Genomic DNA, 16496 nt, shown 5'->3' on the forward strand with positions numbered 1-16496 from the left:
TAGCTTAACATGTCAAAATTATTGGCATATGATTGAGGAAAAAAGCTAATTGCTTTAGTGTCCCCATCACCAGTGCTAAATATACCCTTTCCAATTTTGATAGTGGTTATCTGATTTTCTTCTTTACTTTTTAAAATCAAATTAGCCAATGCTCTGTCTATTTTTGTTTTGCATTAAATCAATTAGTCCTATTTAATAGCTTAGTGGTTTTCTTACTTTCAATTTTATTAATTTCTCCTTAAATTTTTAGGATTTCCAATTTAATTTTTAACTGGAGATTTTTAATTTTGCTTTTTTCTTAGTTGCATGCTCAATCTATTGTTCATCTTTTGATCTATATTGATATAAGCATTTATATCCCATAAATTTTGATGTGCTGTCTCTCATTTTCATTTTCCTTAATGAAATTGGTATTTCTATAATTTGTTCTTAGAGCCATGGCTTTTTAAGAATTAGATTACTTGGGGGAAGCTGGGTGACTCAATGGATTGAGAGCCAGGCCTAGAGATGGGAGGTCCTTGTTTCAAATCTGACCTCAGACATTTCCCCGCTGTGTGACCCTGGGCAAGTCACTTGACCCTCATTGCCTAGCCCTTACCACTCTCCTGCCTTGGAACCAATATATAGTATTGGTTCTAAGTCAGAAGGTAAGGGTTTATAAAAAAATTACATTACTTAATTTTCAATTAATTTTTTGTCTTTCTATTGACCCTTATTATAATTTTATAGGGTTATGATCTGAAAAAAAGATGTATTTATTATTTCAGCTTTTCTGCATTTGGTTGTGAAGTTTTTATGCCCTAAATCATGGTCAGTTTTTTTTTTTTTTAACTACCATATACTGCTAAGAAGAAAGTATATTCCTTTTTTCCCCCATTCCATTTTCTCTAGAGATCTATTAGTTCTAACTTTATTAAAATTCCATTCACTCCCTTTACTTCTTTCTGGTTTATTTTTTTATTCAATTTATTTAGATCTGAAAGGGAGAGATTGAGGTCCCCTACTACTACTACTAACTACTAACATAGTTTTACTGTTGGTTTTTTCCTGAATCTCATTTAAATTATCCTTTAAAATTTTTTGAGGTTATACTATTTGTTGCATATATGTTTAGTAATCATATTACTTCATTATCTATAGTACCTTTTAGCAAGATGTAATTCAGTTCTTTATCACTTTTAATTAGATCTCTTTTTGCTTTAGCTTTGTCTGAGATTATAATTGACACTCCTGCTTTTTTTTTTTACTTCAGATGATTCAAAATAAATTCTGCTCCAGCCCCTTACCTTTACTCTGTGTATATCTCCCTGCCTAGCATATTTTTCTTGTAACTAATACATCATATAATTCTGTTTTTAAATTGATTCTGCTATCCACTTCTGTTTTATGGGTGAGCTCACCCCATTTACATTCACAGTATTGATTACCAACTGTATATTTCCCTCCATCTTATTCTCCTCTTTAATCCTTCTCTTCATTCTTTGACTTTGTCTCTAGGGCTCTAGGCCTCATTCTGGGCTTACACAGACTAGGCATATCACATACTGCCATGCACTGGATACACAGTTCCAAATTGCTTTCCAAAAAGGCTGGACCAATGCACACCTCTATCAACTATGTGTTAATAATATTCCTGCTTTCCCACATCCTTGTAATATATCGTTTTCCTTTTTTTCTCATTTTTTCCCAAATCAGGGGGTAAAAGGTAGAACCTCAGAGTTATTTTAATTTATATTCTCTAATATCTGTGATTTGTAGCATTTTTTTAAAGACTATTGTTAGCTTGGGTTTCAAATATAATGCTAATAGCTATTCCAAGGAAGGGTAAAAGGAGAATTGTTGACCAACATCATTAATCAATATGAATTCAAATATTTCTTTTACTCCTATAAAACTAACTATAGGGATTGCTAAAAAAAATCATTCCTTATGATAAAGTTGAGTTTATACCAGGGTTGTAAAAATAGTTCAAAATTAAGAGGAAAAGTCAACACAATCATTTTAAAAACAAAAAACAACCATTTTAAACCACATGATAATTGCAATACATGCAGGAAATGTCTTTGAGAAAATACAGTATTCATTTTTGCTAAAATCCCTAAAATCGATAGACATTGAGGGACTTTTAAAAAAATATAACTATAGCTATCTAAAACCTAAAGAAAACATATGTAATACAACCATATTAGAACCTTTAATATTCTCTGCAATGTAATTTTTCTATACTTCTGGAAATGTTAGCAAAAAGACAAGAGAAGGAAATTATATAGCTTAAGATAATAAAAGAGAGATAAAATGATTTCTCTTTACTAAACATGACTTGCTTAAAATATCCTAGGAATTCAGCTTTAGCAAATTAATTGGCTATAGAGTATACCTTCAAAAAACATTAACATTTCTCTATAGTAATGAAAAGAGAATCCCTTGATTCCTGGCCTAACAGGAAGTTTACTTTAATAATTATAGTCAGGATTACACATGCAAATAGGGACACATGTACATACAATAAATATACATGTATTTATGTATATGATTTTTAGAAGATTTGTGTGGTATATTTGAAGGGGAATTTAGAGAATGGATGGAGAAACTCTTCATTCTTACATGTCTTTGAGGAAGAAAATTCCACACTATTTTTAAGTGGCTTATGACTTTAAATTTAGTAAATTATTGTTATTTCAACTTGTCTTCTCTGGCCCTGATTTCTGTGCATTTGGAGAACAGAGAGCAACTATCATCCCAGGCTAGTCCAGGAGTGAAAGACAGACAGACAGACACAGAGAGAGCTCAGGAACTCTGAATTTTGACTGTTCCGTATTCCCAGTGTAATCTAGAATGGTTGCTTATCTCTTTATTCCTCAGTTTTCTTGTCCTGAAAAGGAGGGGAATGGACTAGATGATCCCTTAGATGCCTTCTTGCCCCAAATTCTGAGTCCATATATAGGAAAACAGTAGTGTGCAGTGAAAGTACCCTAAATTTGGAGTCACCGAACCTGAATTTGAATCTCTCCTCTGCCATTACTGTCTGTACAAACTTGGGTATCCCTAGTCCTTTTTGGCACATTTGGCTTGCTTTCTTTTCCCATCTATAAATTCAAGGAATTGGATTAAATAGCTCTAAGGTCCCTTTTACCTGTAGGCTTATGGTGCTATTGTAATAAGCTTTAATTTGCTTGATAATACTAACTCCTTCCATTACCCCTCATCCTTCTCTTCCCCAAGATTAAAGAATTTCTGTTCACTTATTGAGGAAATAGTTCACAGATTATTCTCTGGCTTGCAAATGAACTTTTCTCCAGATCCTTGCAAAGTCCTCTCCAACTCTGAGAAGCTGTCAAGCCCCTTCTGAAGATCTTGTCAAAGTTTTGTCTGCCCACTGTTTATGGGGTCATTTAGCACTTCTGAACATTTTCCACGTCAGGCGTTCATGCAGTCTCTGAACTGCTGAGCACATTTGGTTTTCCTTGCCTGTAATTAGAAGACAAAACACTTGATCTCAGGAGTTGAAAGTCTGACGGATGAAATAAACTCTGCTTACCCCCCCCCTCCCTTACTGTGGTTTCACTTGTGTTTTTATTAATGGGCTGTTTATAGCAGTCTCCTTTCAGCAACTTACCCCCCTGATTGAAAGAAATTAAAAGTTCATATGGAGGAGCTTATCAGTTTCCTTACACTGTTAGTAGATCAAGATGAATTTTTTTTCTCTCAAATTTCTTATCCATTCCAACAGAGTTTATTATGTTTACTGAGTCACAGCAGGTAAAGGAAAAACAATACAAAACACCATTTCCTTCATCAGAAAGCTAATTGCTTTGGCTTGAGCTTTGGGGCAAGTTTATGGGGAAATGTTGCATCCCGGAGTAACATTCTGTCTTTACTCTTATTTGTACCATTAATATGGCTCTCTCTGCTTTTGCTTGGCTATATTTTTTGTTTGTTTGTTTGGTGGGGAGCAAGACAGGAAACTTTGCCAAATGTCTTCCCAGAGCTCATATTCTAACTGGGAAGATTATTTGTAAATATGCAAATAATCTCAGAGACGAGGCACTAAGATTAATTGAGCACACTGAGGAATACCTTGTACTTGCTCAGTCATTTTAGCACTGTCTGATTCTTTGGTAAAGATATTAGAGTGGTTTGCCATTTCCTCCTCTAGTTCACTTTACTGTTGAGGAAACTGAGAGAAACCAGGGTGAGTGACTTGCCCAAGACCTCTTATAGAAAACAGCATTTTGACTTAGTCTTGATGAAGCAATGATGTGGAAGGAAAGGGGGCAAACCAATGGTAGGTGGAAGGTACAGAGATAGAAGCTGAAATGCAGCATCATTTGCAAGGAATCTATTAGACTACAGATGGATTCTATAACTTCTTGCAGGGGCCTTAGAAATTAATTTGCTTGAACTCAAAAGGAAAAGAGCAATTAAAAATGAGCAATCTTAATTTTCTGGATTATTTATAAACTATAGACTATGGTGGTAGGGTTGTGCAGTGGATAGAATGCTGGGCCTTATCTTCTTAGGTTCAAATCTAGCTTTTGATACTTGCTGGGTGTGTGACTCTGGGCAAATCATTTAACCATAATTGCTTCAATTTCCTTATCTATAAAATGAATAAGAGAAGTAAATGGCAAGCCTCTCCAGTATCTCTGCCAACAAAACCCTTTATTGGGTTAGGAAGAGTCTGTCATGACACAAAAGTGACTAAACAACAACAATTGATGTTTTGGTTTTGGTTTATAGAGAAAATTCAACAGCATTTTAACTCCTGTTTTATTAAAATTTTCATTAAAAGTCAACATTTGGATTGCTCTATAATTGGCTGGGTCAATTAATGTTATTGGTAAAGCTAAGATGACTCCTATTACTTGGCCTATTTTGGATTCCCTGTGTTTTCTCAAATTCTAATGGAGTATTGCTTTTTAGTTTGTTTCGAAGTAAATCTTGGTGTTAGTGGGGGCTTACTGTATTTTCTGCAGTAAACTCAAAGGAACTTTCATCCCATATCATGGTCAGGTCTTTTAACTCCACAGTGCTAGGCTCAAGTGTGACTTTTATATATTCCTATGCTTTCCTTTTCAGAAGAGACTGCCTCATTTCTTTTACTTCTGTCTCATCAAGGATTAGTCTGTCCACAGACAATAGTGTGAGAGGTCATTACAAAATCTTGGAATCACCGATTTAAAACTCGAAGGGATGTTAGAGGCTATCTAACTCAACCCTTTCATTATACAAATGTGGAAACCAGTTTATAGAGCTCAAGTGACTTGTTCAATTTCATCCAGATAGTTAAGTAACAGACTTTTTTATTGTAATCTGCTCTTTCTATTACACTTTGATTTTTTCATTTAGCAATGGCACAAATGTCTGTCCAGGCAAATGGCCTTCCCCTTGGAGTTAATCCAGTATAATGTGCATGGTCTGACTTGTGTCTTGAAAAAAGGAAGCTTTTATTAGAAAGTTTTAAAGGTAGAATGAGTTAGAGTATTATATTTGGTTGTTGTTCTTTGTACTGAAAGAGAACCAAAATGACATCACTCTGTTAGGGTCAACGTATAGTGTTTGCTACTGTTCCTGATCAGACCTGTACCCTCCCAAAAGGCTCTACCACAGACCAGGAACAAATAGCCTATATGAACATTGGGCTTGAGATGTCTCTAACTCTTCACATCTCAGGTTGCTTTTGAGTTACTGAAACTTTGCTTTGTTCCGAGAGCCCAGCATCTTCTTTGACGTGAGCAGGCTATGTTGGCTAGTCCTGTTCCAGTGTCTCCTCTTTCTCACAACTGATACCAAAGTTCTTCAGAGAGACCTTTAGAGTGTCCTTGTTTTACTTCTTCTGAGCTCCCTATGAACACTTGCCTTGTGGGAACATGTAAGGAGGAGGAACTAAGGACTATTAAATTTCTGTGCTAGAAGGGTTAAAAGGGATGTGGTGCTAACACAAATTGTAAAGAAATGTATCATCAGATTAATTTTGGAATAAGGATAACTCACATCTGATGGTGGTATTCCAGTATAATGGAAAACTCCTTCCCTCCCTCCCCCCAATAATCTTAGGGGAAAGGGTAGACTTAAAATATACTCCATTTTAAAAGCATCATTTTTATATGCTAAGTAAATGAACATGATAGATGTTTGAAGTAGCAGAGAAATAAATAGGCCCTCCAATTTCCTTATCAAAACTTTACTGGAGTTGAGAACTTGGACAATCTGCTAAGAAATGTTTAGAATAATAGAGAGAGGACCATTGATCCTGCAGAATAGAACTCTTTAGAATAAAAAAGCTGCTTAGTGTATCTAAAATTCTAAAAGGAAAAATACGTTCATATACCTAAATATACATATAGCTATCTAACAGGTTTTGAGAAACTTCCACAAAATGTTTTGCTTGCCTTCATAGTTCCATTTTTTGACTCCCAAGTGAATTGTTCAGAAAAAAAATCTTCATCTAAAAGAGTATATATTTCCTACATTTTGAACTAACTTCCAAAAAGTCATTAAAAATCTACCTACTGTTTCCCCATAGCCAACCTGCCTACCATTACATGTCTTCAATCCTGGAACTATGTCACCTTTTTGTGGGAATGGCTTACCATCACTGATGGCTATACTAAACTATATCTTGGCATGAGAATGAGTTAGATACCAGGGGTGATAGCAGTGATTTATTTCTATCAGTGATAATGGGGCCTAAGGAAATTGCTAAATTGAAAGTTGTTGTGATCAATAAATATTATAATTCTTATTATTCAATTCAGTTCAACAAATAATTTTTAGGACACAGAGTAGAGCTAAAATTGTAACATCTCACCATTATGTGAAGATGATTTTTGATTCTCTAAGTCTACGACATTGGAATGCAAGTTCTAGAATGTACTCCCAGGCTGGAAGGATTTCAAGTATGTCAATGATATTTGTTTTGGGGTACCCCTCCCATGCAGTCCAAACCATACAAAGGTAATTAGGAGATATTTCAGAAAATAAATAAAAATAAAACAGAACATAGAGAATGTTAATATGTAGTTGTCTAAGTCAATTTATACCCCATAAGGATCTTTTATGTATGGTTCAGTAGCCCTGTTTAGATTTGAAATCAATACTCCTGGACTAGAAGATTATTGTCATATGAGGACCTTGTACTTTGAATGTCAAGATAGGCATAATCTGACTGACTACTGGAAAATGAATCTTCTCACCTTAACAACCCTTGAAAATGATCCACTACAATGAGTCACATTGAACTGAGGTTCTTCTCTGTATCAGTGAATAAAGGATCCACATAAACAAAACAATAGATCCTCCAAGTATTGGAATGAGGATGTGCAAGACACTGGGTCAGAAACTTGAAATGTTAAGATGGAGACCTGACTCAGCTCTGATAGTTCAGTGCTGGAAGCTCAAGTACTTTAATACAAGAGAAAGTGGGATGATAATAAAAATAGTTAATAGCTAACATTCTACAGCACTATGTACCTGGCAATCCTGGGAGGTAAGCGCTACTATTCACATTTTACAAATGAGGACACTGAGACAAAAAGATGCAAAGTGAGTCACACAGTCTGAGACTGGATTTGAATTCAGTTCTTCCTGGCTCTTGGATAATTCAGTAATTACCAAGATTCTTGGCAAGCAAGACAAAAAATTTAATTGTCAGTCACCTGGGCCATACCTAAGCATGTTCAGACATCTGGTCCTTCTCTTCTCTTTCACATGGAAGAAACTTACCTAACAGCTCACTCCTATTTGGTGGTATTCTTTTTGACTCAGTCTCTTTTGTTGGGGCACAACATTTTTTAAGTCAGACCAGCCAAATACCTGCTCTCCCTTATTCCATATATCTAATTAGTTGGCCTGCCTGTATCAATGAGTGTACTTCCATGTATCTTGCATTCATCTCCTTCTCTCCATCCACACAGCCATCAACATAGTCTTATCTAGACTACTGCAATAGCCCCCATACTTGTTTCCTTCTGCCAGTGTCTTCCCTCTCCAACCTATCCTCCACATAACTGCCAAATTGATATTATTCCTAAAACACATGTTGTTCCCTTGCTCAAGAACCTCCAGTGGACCTCCATTTGCCACTAGAAAATAGAAATTCCTCTCTTTAGCCTTTTAAACCCCTCACAATCTGGGTCTGGCTCCTATTTCCAGACCAATTCTACATTTTTCTTTAGGCATTCTCAATTCCAGACAAATTGAACCTTTTTGCAATTCCCTGTATATGACATTTCATTTCCCATTTCCATGCCTTTTCACAGACTCTGATCTATGGCCAGATGCAAGCCTTCCTCACCTTTGCCTGATAGGACCTCTGCATTCCTTTAAGGCTTGGTTCAAACCTACTCCTGCACAATGTTTCTTCTGATCCCCTTAGCTATGAGTGCCCTCCCTGCACTGCCTCTGGAAATTACTTTGTTTTTACTATTGATATATTTTGTATTCCCTTATCTGTGTTCATATCTTTTTCCTCCCAATAAAATATATGATCTTGGAGGATAGAGACTGTTTCATTTTTGTCTTTTCTTTTTTCTATCCCTGATACCCAACAAAGGATGTGGTAAATAATAATCCTTAACACATTCTTGCTAAATGAAATTGAATATAAAACTGGGCAATCACAAAGGAGAATAAAAATTGCTAAAGAATAGTACCTACCTCTTCACAGATTCCTTTATTTTTTTCAATTAACATTCATTTTTTTCTACACCTCACAGCCCCAAGAAAAAAAGAAAAACAGAAACCTTATGACCAATATGTGTAGTCAAACTAAACATTTCCCAATTGGCCATGTCCAAAAATGAATGTCTCACTGTACCCAGAGTCTAGCATATCTCTATCAGGAATTTGGGGGAGGGGGTGCTGGGTGGTTCAGTGTATTGAGAGTCAGTCCCAGAGGTGGGAGATCTTGGGTTCAAAGCTGGCCTCAGACACTTCATAGCTGAGTGACCCTGGGCATATCAGTTAACCCCTATTGCCTAGCCCTTACAACTCGCCTGCCTTAGAACCAATACTCAGTATTGATTCTAAGATGGAAGGTAAGGGTTTAAAAAAATTGGGTATTAACTTCATTATCAGTTTTCTAGACCTCCTGGAAGCCCTGAACAACTGTCAGAACCTTTCCTGTTTTCCCTCTGCCCTGCCTGTGTTCTCAGGGACCCCTTTCTCAAAGTTCTTATCTTATCAATACCTAATCAATATATTTCCTAATTTCCTTACTACAGCTGGCAATGATCAGAGTTGTTGAAACTTTCAAAGTTGTTTCTTTACAATATTACAGTAAAAATATATCCATAGATTACTATCTATTTTCATTATAGATGCTCTATTCACCAGTACTTTGTCAGAGGTGCCCTTCTCATTTATTCTGGAGTGTTGGGTATTGCGTGTCTTTCCTTCTAGCCCCTAAATTACTCTGCATTTATTTTGCATATATTCTGTACATTTTCTTTCCCTCAATAGAGTGTAAATTCTCTGAAGGGGAAAACTTTTGTTTTTGTCTTTATAACTGTAATGTATGGAATATGAAAGGTATTAATAAATACTAGGGATGGTGGCTAGAATTGTGGTGTTCAGTATCTTTCATCGAAGTCCTTCATCCATCCAAGAATCTCGAGAGTCCCAGTGCAAGACAGGCCAAGGTTTGAACCTTCTAAGAGCTAGTTCAGTTCATACCAAGAAAAACTACACTCCTACTTATACAAGGCATCTCATCAATGAACACCAGTGATTACAGAAGGGGCCCGATAAAAATTATGGTCTCAGAATGAGGCCAACTCAAGGGCTAGTAAAAGCCACTGAAGCCATGTGCCTTATTCGTGGCATTACCTACACAGATAAATAACCTCAGTACTTTGAGGAGCTGTATGATCCTAAGTATTTTTCCTATAAATTGAAACTATTTTTCTATTCATCATTTCATCCATATGAGCATTCCTTCCATTAAAAGGATCACAATATCTCACCTCCTTTGTATACCTTTTTTTGATGAGTTTTAGTGACAAAGATAAGTTTGGACATAGTGGCTGACTTTCTGAGAACCTCTCTGAGTTAACTAGACCCATCCTTTGGTTGGAAGACATATGGTACACACACCAAGCCCATGCACATATTCAAAACTTTTCCACTTTAGTAGGTGGCCCTCCAGCGCCTGCATGCTCTCTACTGGAATAACCCTCAAGACCTAACATGACCTGCATACCAAAATGAAGCCTGTTGAGTGGTGGGATGTGAACAGCAAGAGAGCAATTTTTGTCAGTGTGCATGTCTTTCAGTGACGTCTTACTCTGATGAATCATTATGGGGTATAGATCATTCTGGCTTTCAAGGTTATGCCACCAGAGAATGAGTTAGGTCCTACCAAGTAGGAAAGTACAGCTGGTGGTAAACTATATGTCTGTCATCTGCACATCAGCCTAGCTAAGTCTGGAAAGACTCATCACCAGATTGGCTTCAGGGTGGGGAATTTTTCAGCCAGAGCAACTCATAATAAGGTTAGTTAACATTTCTATAGCTCTTAAAGGTTTATAAAGTGTTTCTCAGAAATGCTCACCTTGATCCTCAAAACAACTCTAGAAGGTAGGGGCTATTCTTGCCCCTTTTTATAAGTGAGGAAAAGCCCTGAAAGAGGTCAAGCACATGAGGCTGGATTTGTCCATGGTCTCACAGGGAGCCAGTGTGTGAGGCTAAATTTGAATCCAGGTTTTCCTGACTTCAAGTACAGTGTTTCATCTATAGGCATAGAAGCAAAAAGCACAGCTTTTGGGTGATATTGAGGCAGTGAGTATGAAAGGCACAGCAATGAAATAAAGGAGAATTTGACAGCTGCATTACCCTGTGTCCTTACAGATCTAGGCCAGAGGGATGGACACACACATACACAGACACACACACACACACACACACTCACTCACACACACACACAGGAGTACCTGAGGACCTTCCCTTTTTTGCCCAACCAATGAGAGCATTTGTGATAAAGCACCTTCCCTATGTGGAGGAACATGTGTTTTACAGACAACAGGAGGTCACTGAATGGTTGAGGAATGTCATAACAAATATGTTCAATTTATGTCAGTAATTAAAAAGAATTGGTTGTTTTAGGTTTTATCTTTCAATCTTCTTTTTATGAACAAAATAGGTGACTATATAGTAGCGTTTATCCCACCTTCTTCTTTAGAGTTGAGGAGCCAGGTGAGGTGGTTTGGGGTATGGTAGGGATTTGTGGTTTGTATAATTTCTCCCAGAACCCCTGACATGGAGGGGAGGGGGTGAAGGGAGAGCCAAACCAGTTTGAGACTCATAGAATGTTAGCATTAAAGAGGTCTTTAGAAATCATCTAGTCTAGTCCCTTTGACCATCTGATTCTTTCAGGAGACATACTAGCATCCTACACTCTAGATGGATTGGATCTACTTCCCATCCCTGCTCTTGTCTTGTCAAATTCATGATTTCACCTCATGGTTTCAAGGGACTCCAAACTAAACTTTCCCTGGTAAGGCCTTATTGGCAGAATCCCCAGGCCAAATCACCTCACACATCATGTGGCACAAGATTAATGACTATGCATCCTGTAGATCTCTATTTATTTATTAAACAATGACTGATGTCTGTTAGCTCTTTTGATAATAATATGAAAGATAGTTGGAGTAGCGAAGAGGTGATCTTGGAAATCAGACAGAGCTGGATCCTGATTGATAGTGCTGGCTATATAATCCGGGCAAATCACTTAACCTCTTAGTATCTCTCACCCACAGGATGAGTCCTGATGAGTGAATTCATTTTAATCTGCATTAGAAGAATGAATTTACTCATCAGGACTCATCCTGTGGGTCAATATCTCCTCAACAATTCTAGGCCATTTGTGAGGCATGCTTTTCACAATGATCCAATGGCAATAAATAGCTAGTTTCAGTATTATCACAGTCTTTTAGAGAAGGAAACTGAGGAGAGATAGTGACTTGTCTATAAACACTCAACTAATAAGGGAGTTATGATTTAAACCTAGATCTCTTCATGAGAAGTCTGACTCCTCTTTGCCCAATGCTTTTCTATCAAGTTGTTGATATTTTATATTTTCCTATAAGATAAATATACAGTCCTTTTGGTCTTCCTTCCCCAACACTTAGCAAATGTACATGTAGCTCTGTTGCAGAATGGAATGGTGGTGGCAAATGGAAAGGGATCACTTCCCCCAAAGAGCAAAGAATAGCATTAGGACTCTTCTAAGGTATTTAAAACTTTATCTTTATTGCATAAAGATACTTATTAGGAAGAATTGTTCTATGTAACACTTTAAGGTATATAAAGTGCTTTTTGCACAAAATATGTCCGAGGCAGATAGCAAATGTATTAGTATTTAGGCTTTGCAAATGAAGACACAGGTTTGGAGAAATTAAATGACTTGTTTATAAGGTCATGCAGCTATAAATGTCAAAGCCAGGACTCAAATCCATGTCTCTTTATTCAGAGGCCAGGACTCTTTCTCTGGCACCATATTATTCTGGATTGGCAATCTCATTTGTCAAAGGCAAAGTACACTTATGTCAGAGTGATTAGGCTTCCTCTTCTCATTGTATCTCATTCTCTAGCCTTCTACATGTTTACCTGCTCCAGCCTGAATTTCTTTGTCATATATGAAGTGTCTGAATTTTTTCCTCTTTCATCAGCTTCCCTAGATCATTCCTCTGTTCTTTTCAGGCTGCCTCACCCTAAATATGGGCAGGATTTCACATTTCATTTTATAAGTCTACATCAATGAGTAAAGCTGGACTTTCCCTCCCCCACATCATGACCAGCATCACATTTAAATATTATTTGCAGAACATCCAATTTGCTGTGCGTTGATACCCGTAACCTATCCACAAGTCATTTGTGAGATGCTCCAGAAACCTTTGAAATGTCCCTCTTTGTGTGCCCATTTGTCTGTGTTCACTCTCAAGCTTCAGGGAGAGGCAGGCACACTTCTCTTGATTGGGACATACAATCCCTGAGGAGGAGGCTAGGATAAGTAATGGCAATATCACAGGCTTAGGAGCCAGATTCAAATTCTGGCTTTGCTATTTACAATATGAATGACCTCAGGTAAGTCACTCATCTTTTATAGACCTAAATTTGCTCATCCGCAAAATGAGAACTTGAACTAGGACATATGTATTTATTTATAACATTACATTTTAATATACTTGACCATATTTGTGCATTTTGTCTCTCTGATTGAATATTAATCCCTTGTGGGCAGAAATTGTTTTTTCTTTTAGTTTTGTCTTTGTATCTTTAGCACCTGGCATGTGGTAGATCCCTAATAAATGCCTGTTTGTTAATGGCTCTCTAAGGTTCCTTGTAGTCCTAAAAGCGAGGATCCTATGAAACAGCCTAAAATGTCCAAGAGGAAAGAGTCAGGGCTTCTGGAAGATCTCCAAGAATCCTTCCTTGATTACTCATCCCCAGCTCAGAGCTCTTCAATGATCTGTATAGGGCCCACAGTATTCATATGGTCATAGTGAACTAATCTTTTATAAGCATTCTTACTTAATTTTAGAGTAAATAGGGACCCTATATCCTCCATCATATTATAAACTTTCCAGGGGAAGCTCCTTTGAATGTATCTCTTCCTAGCAATATAAAAATAATACTATATGCAATATATTCCCTTCCCTCTTGGATTTTCCCAGATCACTTTGGATCTCCATTTTCCCCTGATTCCACTTTCCCTTGTATCCTAGTTAGTAGGAAGAAAGTATCTTGAGTATAGATATAATATCCCTTTTCATCTGTGTCCCCACAATGTCTAGTACGAAGCCTTGTACGACGTAAGTGCATAATGTTTGTTGATTTGAATTCAGTTGAATGGACCATTGACTGACCTGAAGTTACTTGGCTTTGTGGCTTCTGAGTAACGCAGGAAGCATAACATGGAAACAGAGAGTGTACTGTGTGTAGTGGAAAGAGCAAAGTCATTGGAATCAAAGGAAAAGGATTTGAGACTTGCCCTGCAATTTGTAATCCATGGGACGGATCTGAGGGTAGTCATGTAACCTCTTGAGTCTTGTTTCACTCATGTGAAAATTGATGGGGATGATATCCTTGTACCTCTTATTTCTTTAGGTTGCTCAAAGAATCAAATGAGATAATGTTTGATAGTCCATTGTTACCATAGCATGTTGTATAATAATAGCTAGCATTTATATAGTTCATTAATGTTTATAAGATGCTTTACAGATATTATTATTATTCTCACAGCAGCTCTATGAGGTATATGCTCTAATCATCTGTATTATAGAAACTGAGTCAGACAGCAATTAAATGACTTGTTTAAGTTAACACAGCTAGTCTGTATCTGAGGCTGAATTTGAACTGAACTGACTTCAGGTCCAGCACTCTAGCCTTGAGACATCTAGTTACCTTTAAAAATAACAGTTGTTCTTTTTATTATTAAAAGAGGGAGGAATAAATGGACAACCAATGGTTCAATGCATAGTATACCTAGATAATTAATCAAAATCATTGTTGCCATTTCTTTTCTCCTTCATTCTGTAATATTGTTATTTTTTCTCTCAGTTATCCAGTTTGGATTTGTCACCCTGTTTGTGGCCTCTTTCCCCCTGGCTCCAGTGTTTGCCCTCCTCAATAATGTTATTGAAGTAAGGCTTGATGCAAAGAAGTTTGTTACAGAGGTGAGACGTCCCGATGCCGTGAGAACCAAAGATATAGGTATGTATGCAAGCTATGAAGTATAGCATCTTTCTTTTTCTCCATTATTGGATTTTTTCCTCTTTGTCACACTGGCACAGCTCCTATTGCCTGTGATTAAAAGCCCTGGGCCTCTCAACCCCCAGCCTTTCCTTTTAAGTCTCAACTCTTAAATCGTCAAGTTTTTCAAAGCTTTCCAAGCCCCTTGCCTTTAAGGTAGAATTGGCCCTAGGACCATGGCCACCATTTATCTCCTCCCTTCTTAGAAACTTATGAGTATTCTTCACACTCTCTACAATGCATCTCAAATTCTTACAAGATGGAATAAAAATTTCTGGTGCAGTCTGTCTCAAAGCTACCTATCCATCCTCATTATTCTTATTCACCATCCTATATTCAGTGATCCAGACAAGTCAGGCTATTCTCTATCCCGGTTCTCAAGCTGATCTTGTCTCTGGAGCTTTATTTATGACATCTCTCATTCCTAGAATGGACTTCCCCACCCCAGGCTAGCATCTGCCTCCTCCCTTCATTCAAAGCCCAGTTTATATACCTCCCCCTTAGAGGCAGTGTGGTATATGAGTGGAGAGGTAAAACTGGAATCAGGAAGACCTGGGTTCAAATTACATTGCAGATATTTACCACATATGTGAATCTGGGAAAATAATTTAATCTCTTTGCTTTATGTTATTATCTTTAAAACTAGGAGGCTGGACTAGATAACCTTTTGCATCTCACAAATAATTTAGTCATGATTCAGTCACTGTATAGGACCAGTTCTTCTGAGTGTTTAACAGGTTAAGTTCTTGCAATATAAACATTTTATAATATGACAATATTTATATTTCTCCTTATGACATCAAAATAGGGATAGAAGTAAGAGCTATGATGTCACTGGTATAAGGAAATTCCAGGTGAAGAAACACTCATGAAAATGCAGGTTGCCACTTCCAAGCCACTTAAAGTTTCAGAGCTTTGTGTAGGGCATTGAGAAACACCCCTAAGATAAGAAAGCACCCTTCTAGCTCTACATGCATGATCCACTAAATATTTTTAACCAGCCCACTCTCAATTAAATGTGACCTCTTCACATTTCTCATAGTACTTTCCTAGTTCTTTCTTATAGTCACTCTCTTACTACTATTGTTATCTGTGTATTTATCCTTCCTCTTCAATTCTTCCCCTACCCCTTAAAGTTATAAGCTACTTGAGAAGTAGGGTCAGTGTCCATATTTGTCTTTTTATTCCATATCACCTAGAACAGTGCCTTTTACAAGGTGTAGGTATTTAATAAATGTTTATTGATTTTAATTGAATTATCTGTAAACCATCATCTTGAACAACACCACTTTCATTCCCATTTCTGTTACTACAACTTTAGCAAACAACCCAAGTGATGAGAGTCACCTTGCATCTGCCCTTTTTTTCTTACAGGAATTTGGTTTGACATCCTTTCAGGGATTGGAAAGTTCTCCGTTATTATCAATGTAAGTGTATAAATAGATGACATCTTTGACCTCCTTTTGAGTGCCTTCCAGATAAGTCCAGGTTTTCTAGAAGCAGGAGCAGCCAATGTTTCTTTCCTATCTAACTTTAAACGTTGCTTCATTTAGTGTCATGTAAGAAGTGACATTGTGAGGTTGCAGAAAACATACTAGACTTGAATTTCAACAGCCCTCTAACATGCTCTAGCTGAGTGACTATGGATGTCACTCAACATTTCTGAATTTAAGTTTCTTCATGTATGAAATAGGGATAATACATGTTGTGCCTACACAATGGAGTTGTTAACATATACCTAAAAG

At 37.0% G+C, this 16496-nt stretch overlaps 1 protein-coding gene across 1 annotated transcript in view; it reads left to right on the top strand.

Annotated features, from left to right (window-relative positions):
- The window catches only part of ANO2 (anoctamin 2), a 532091-nt gene that overhangs the window by 482971 nt on the left and 32624 nt on the right, over positions 1-16496 (top strand). The window contains exons 19-20 of the mRNA XM_056799271.1: positions 14560-14712; positions 16126-16178. Coding sequence (XP_056655249.1) covers positions 14560-14712; positions 16126-16178 — 206 coding nt within the window. The remainder of the gene's footprint in view (positions 1-14559; positions 14713-16125; positions 16179-16496) is intronic.

This window comes from Monodelphis domestica, chromosome 5 (assembly GCF_027887165.1).
Source record: "Monodelphis domestica isolate mMonDom1 chromosome 5, mMonDom1.pri, whole genome shotgun sequence".
Lineage (NCBI taxonomy): Eukaryota > Metazoa > Chordata > Mammalia > Didelphimorphia > Didelphidae > Monodelphis > Monodelphis domestica.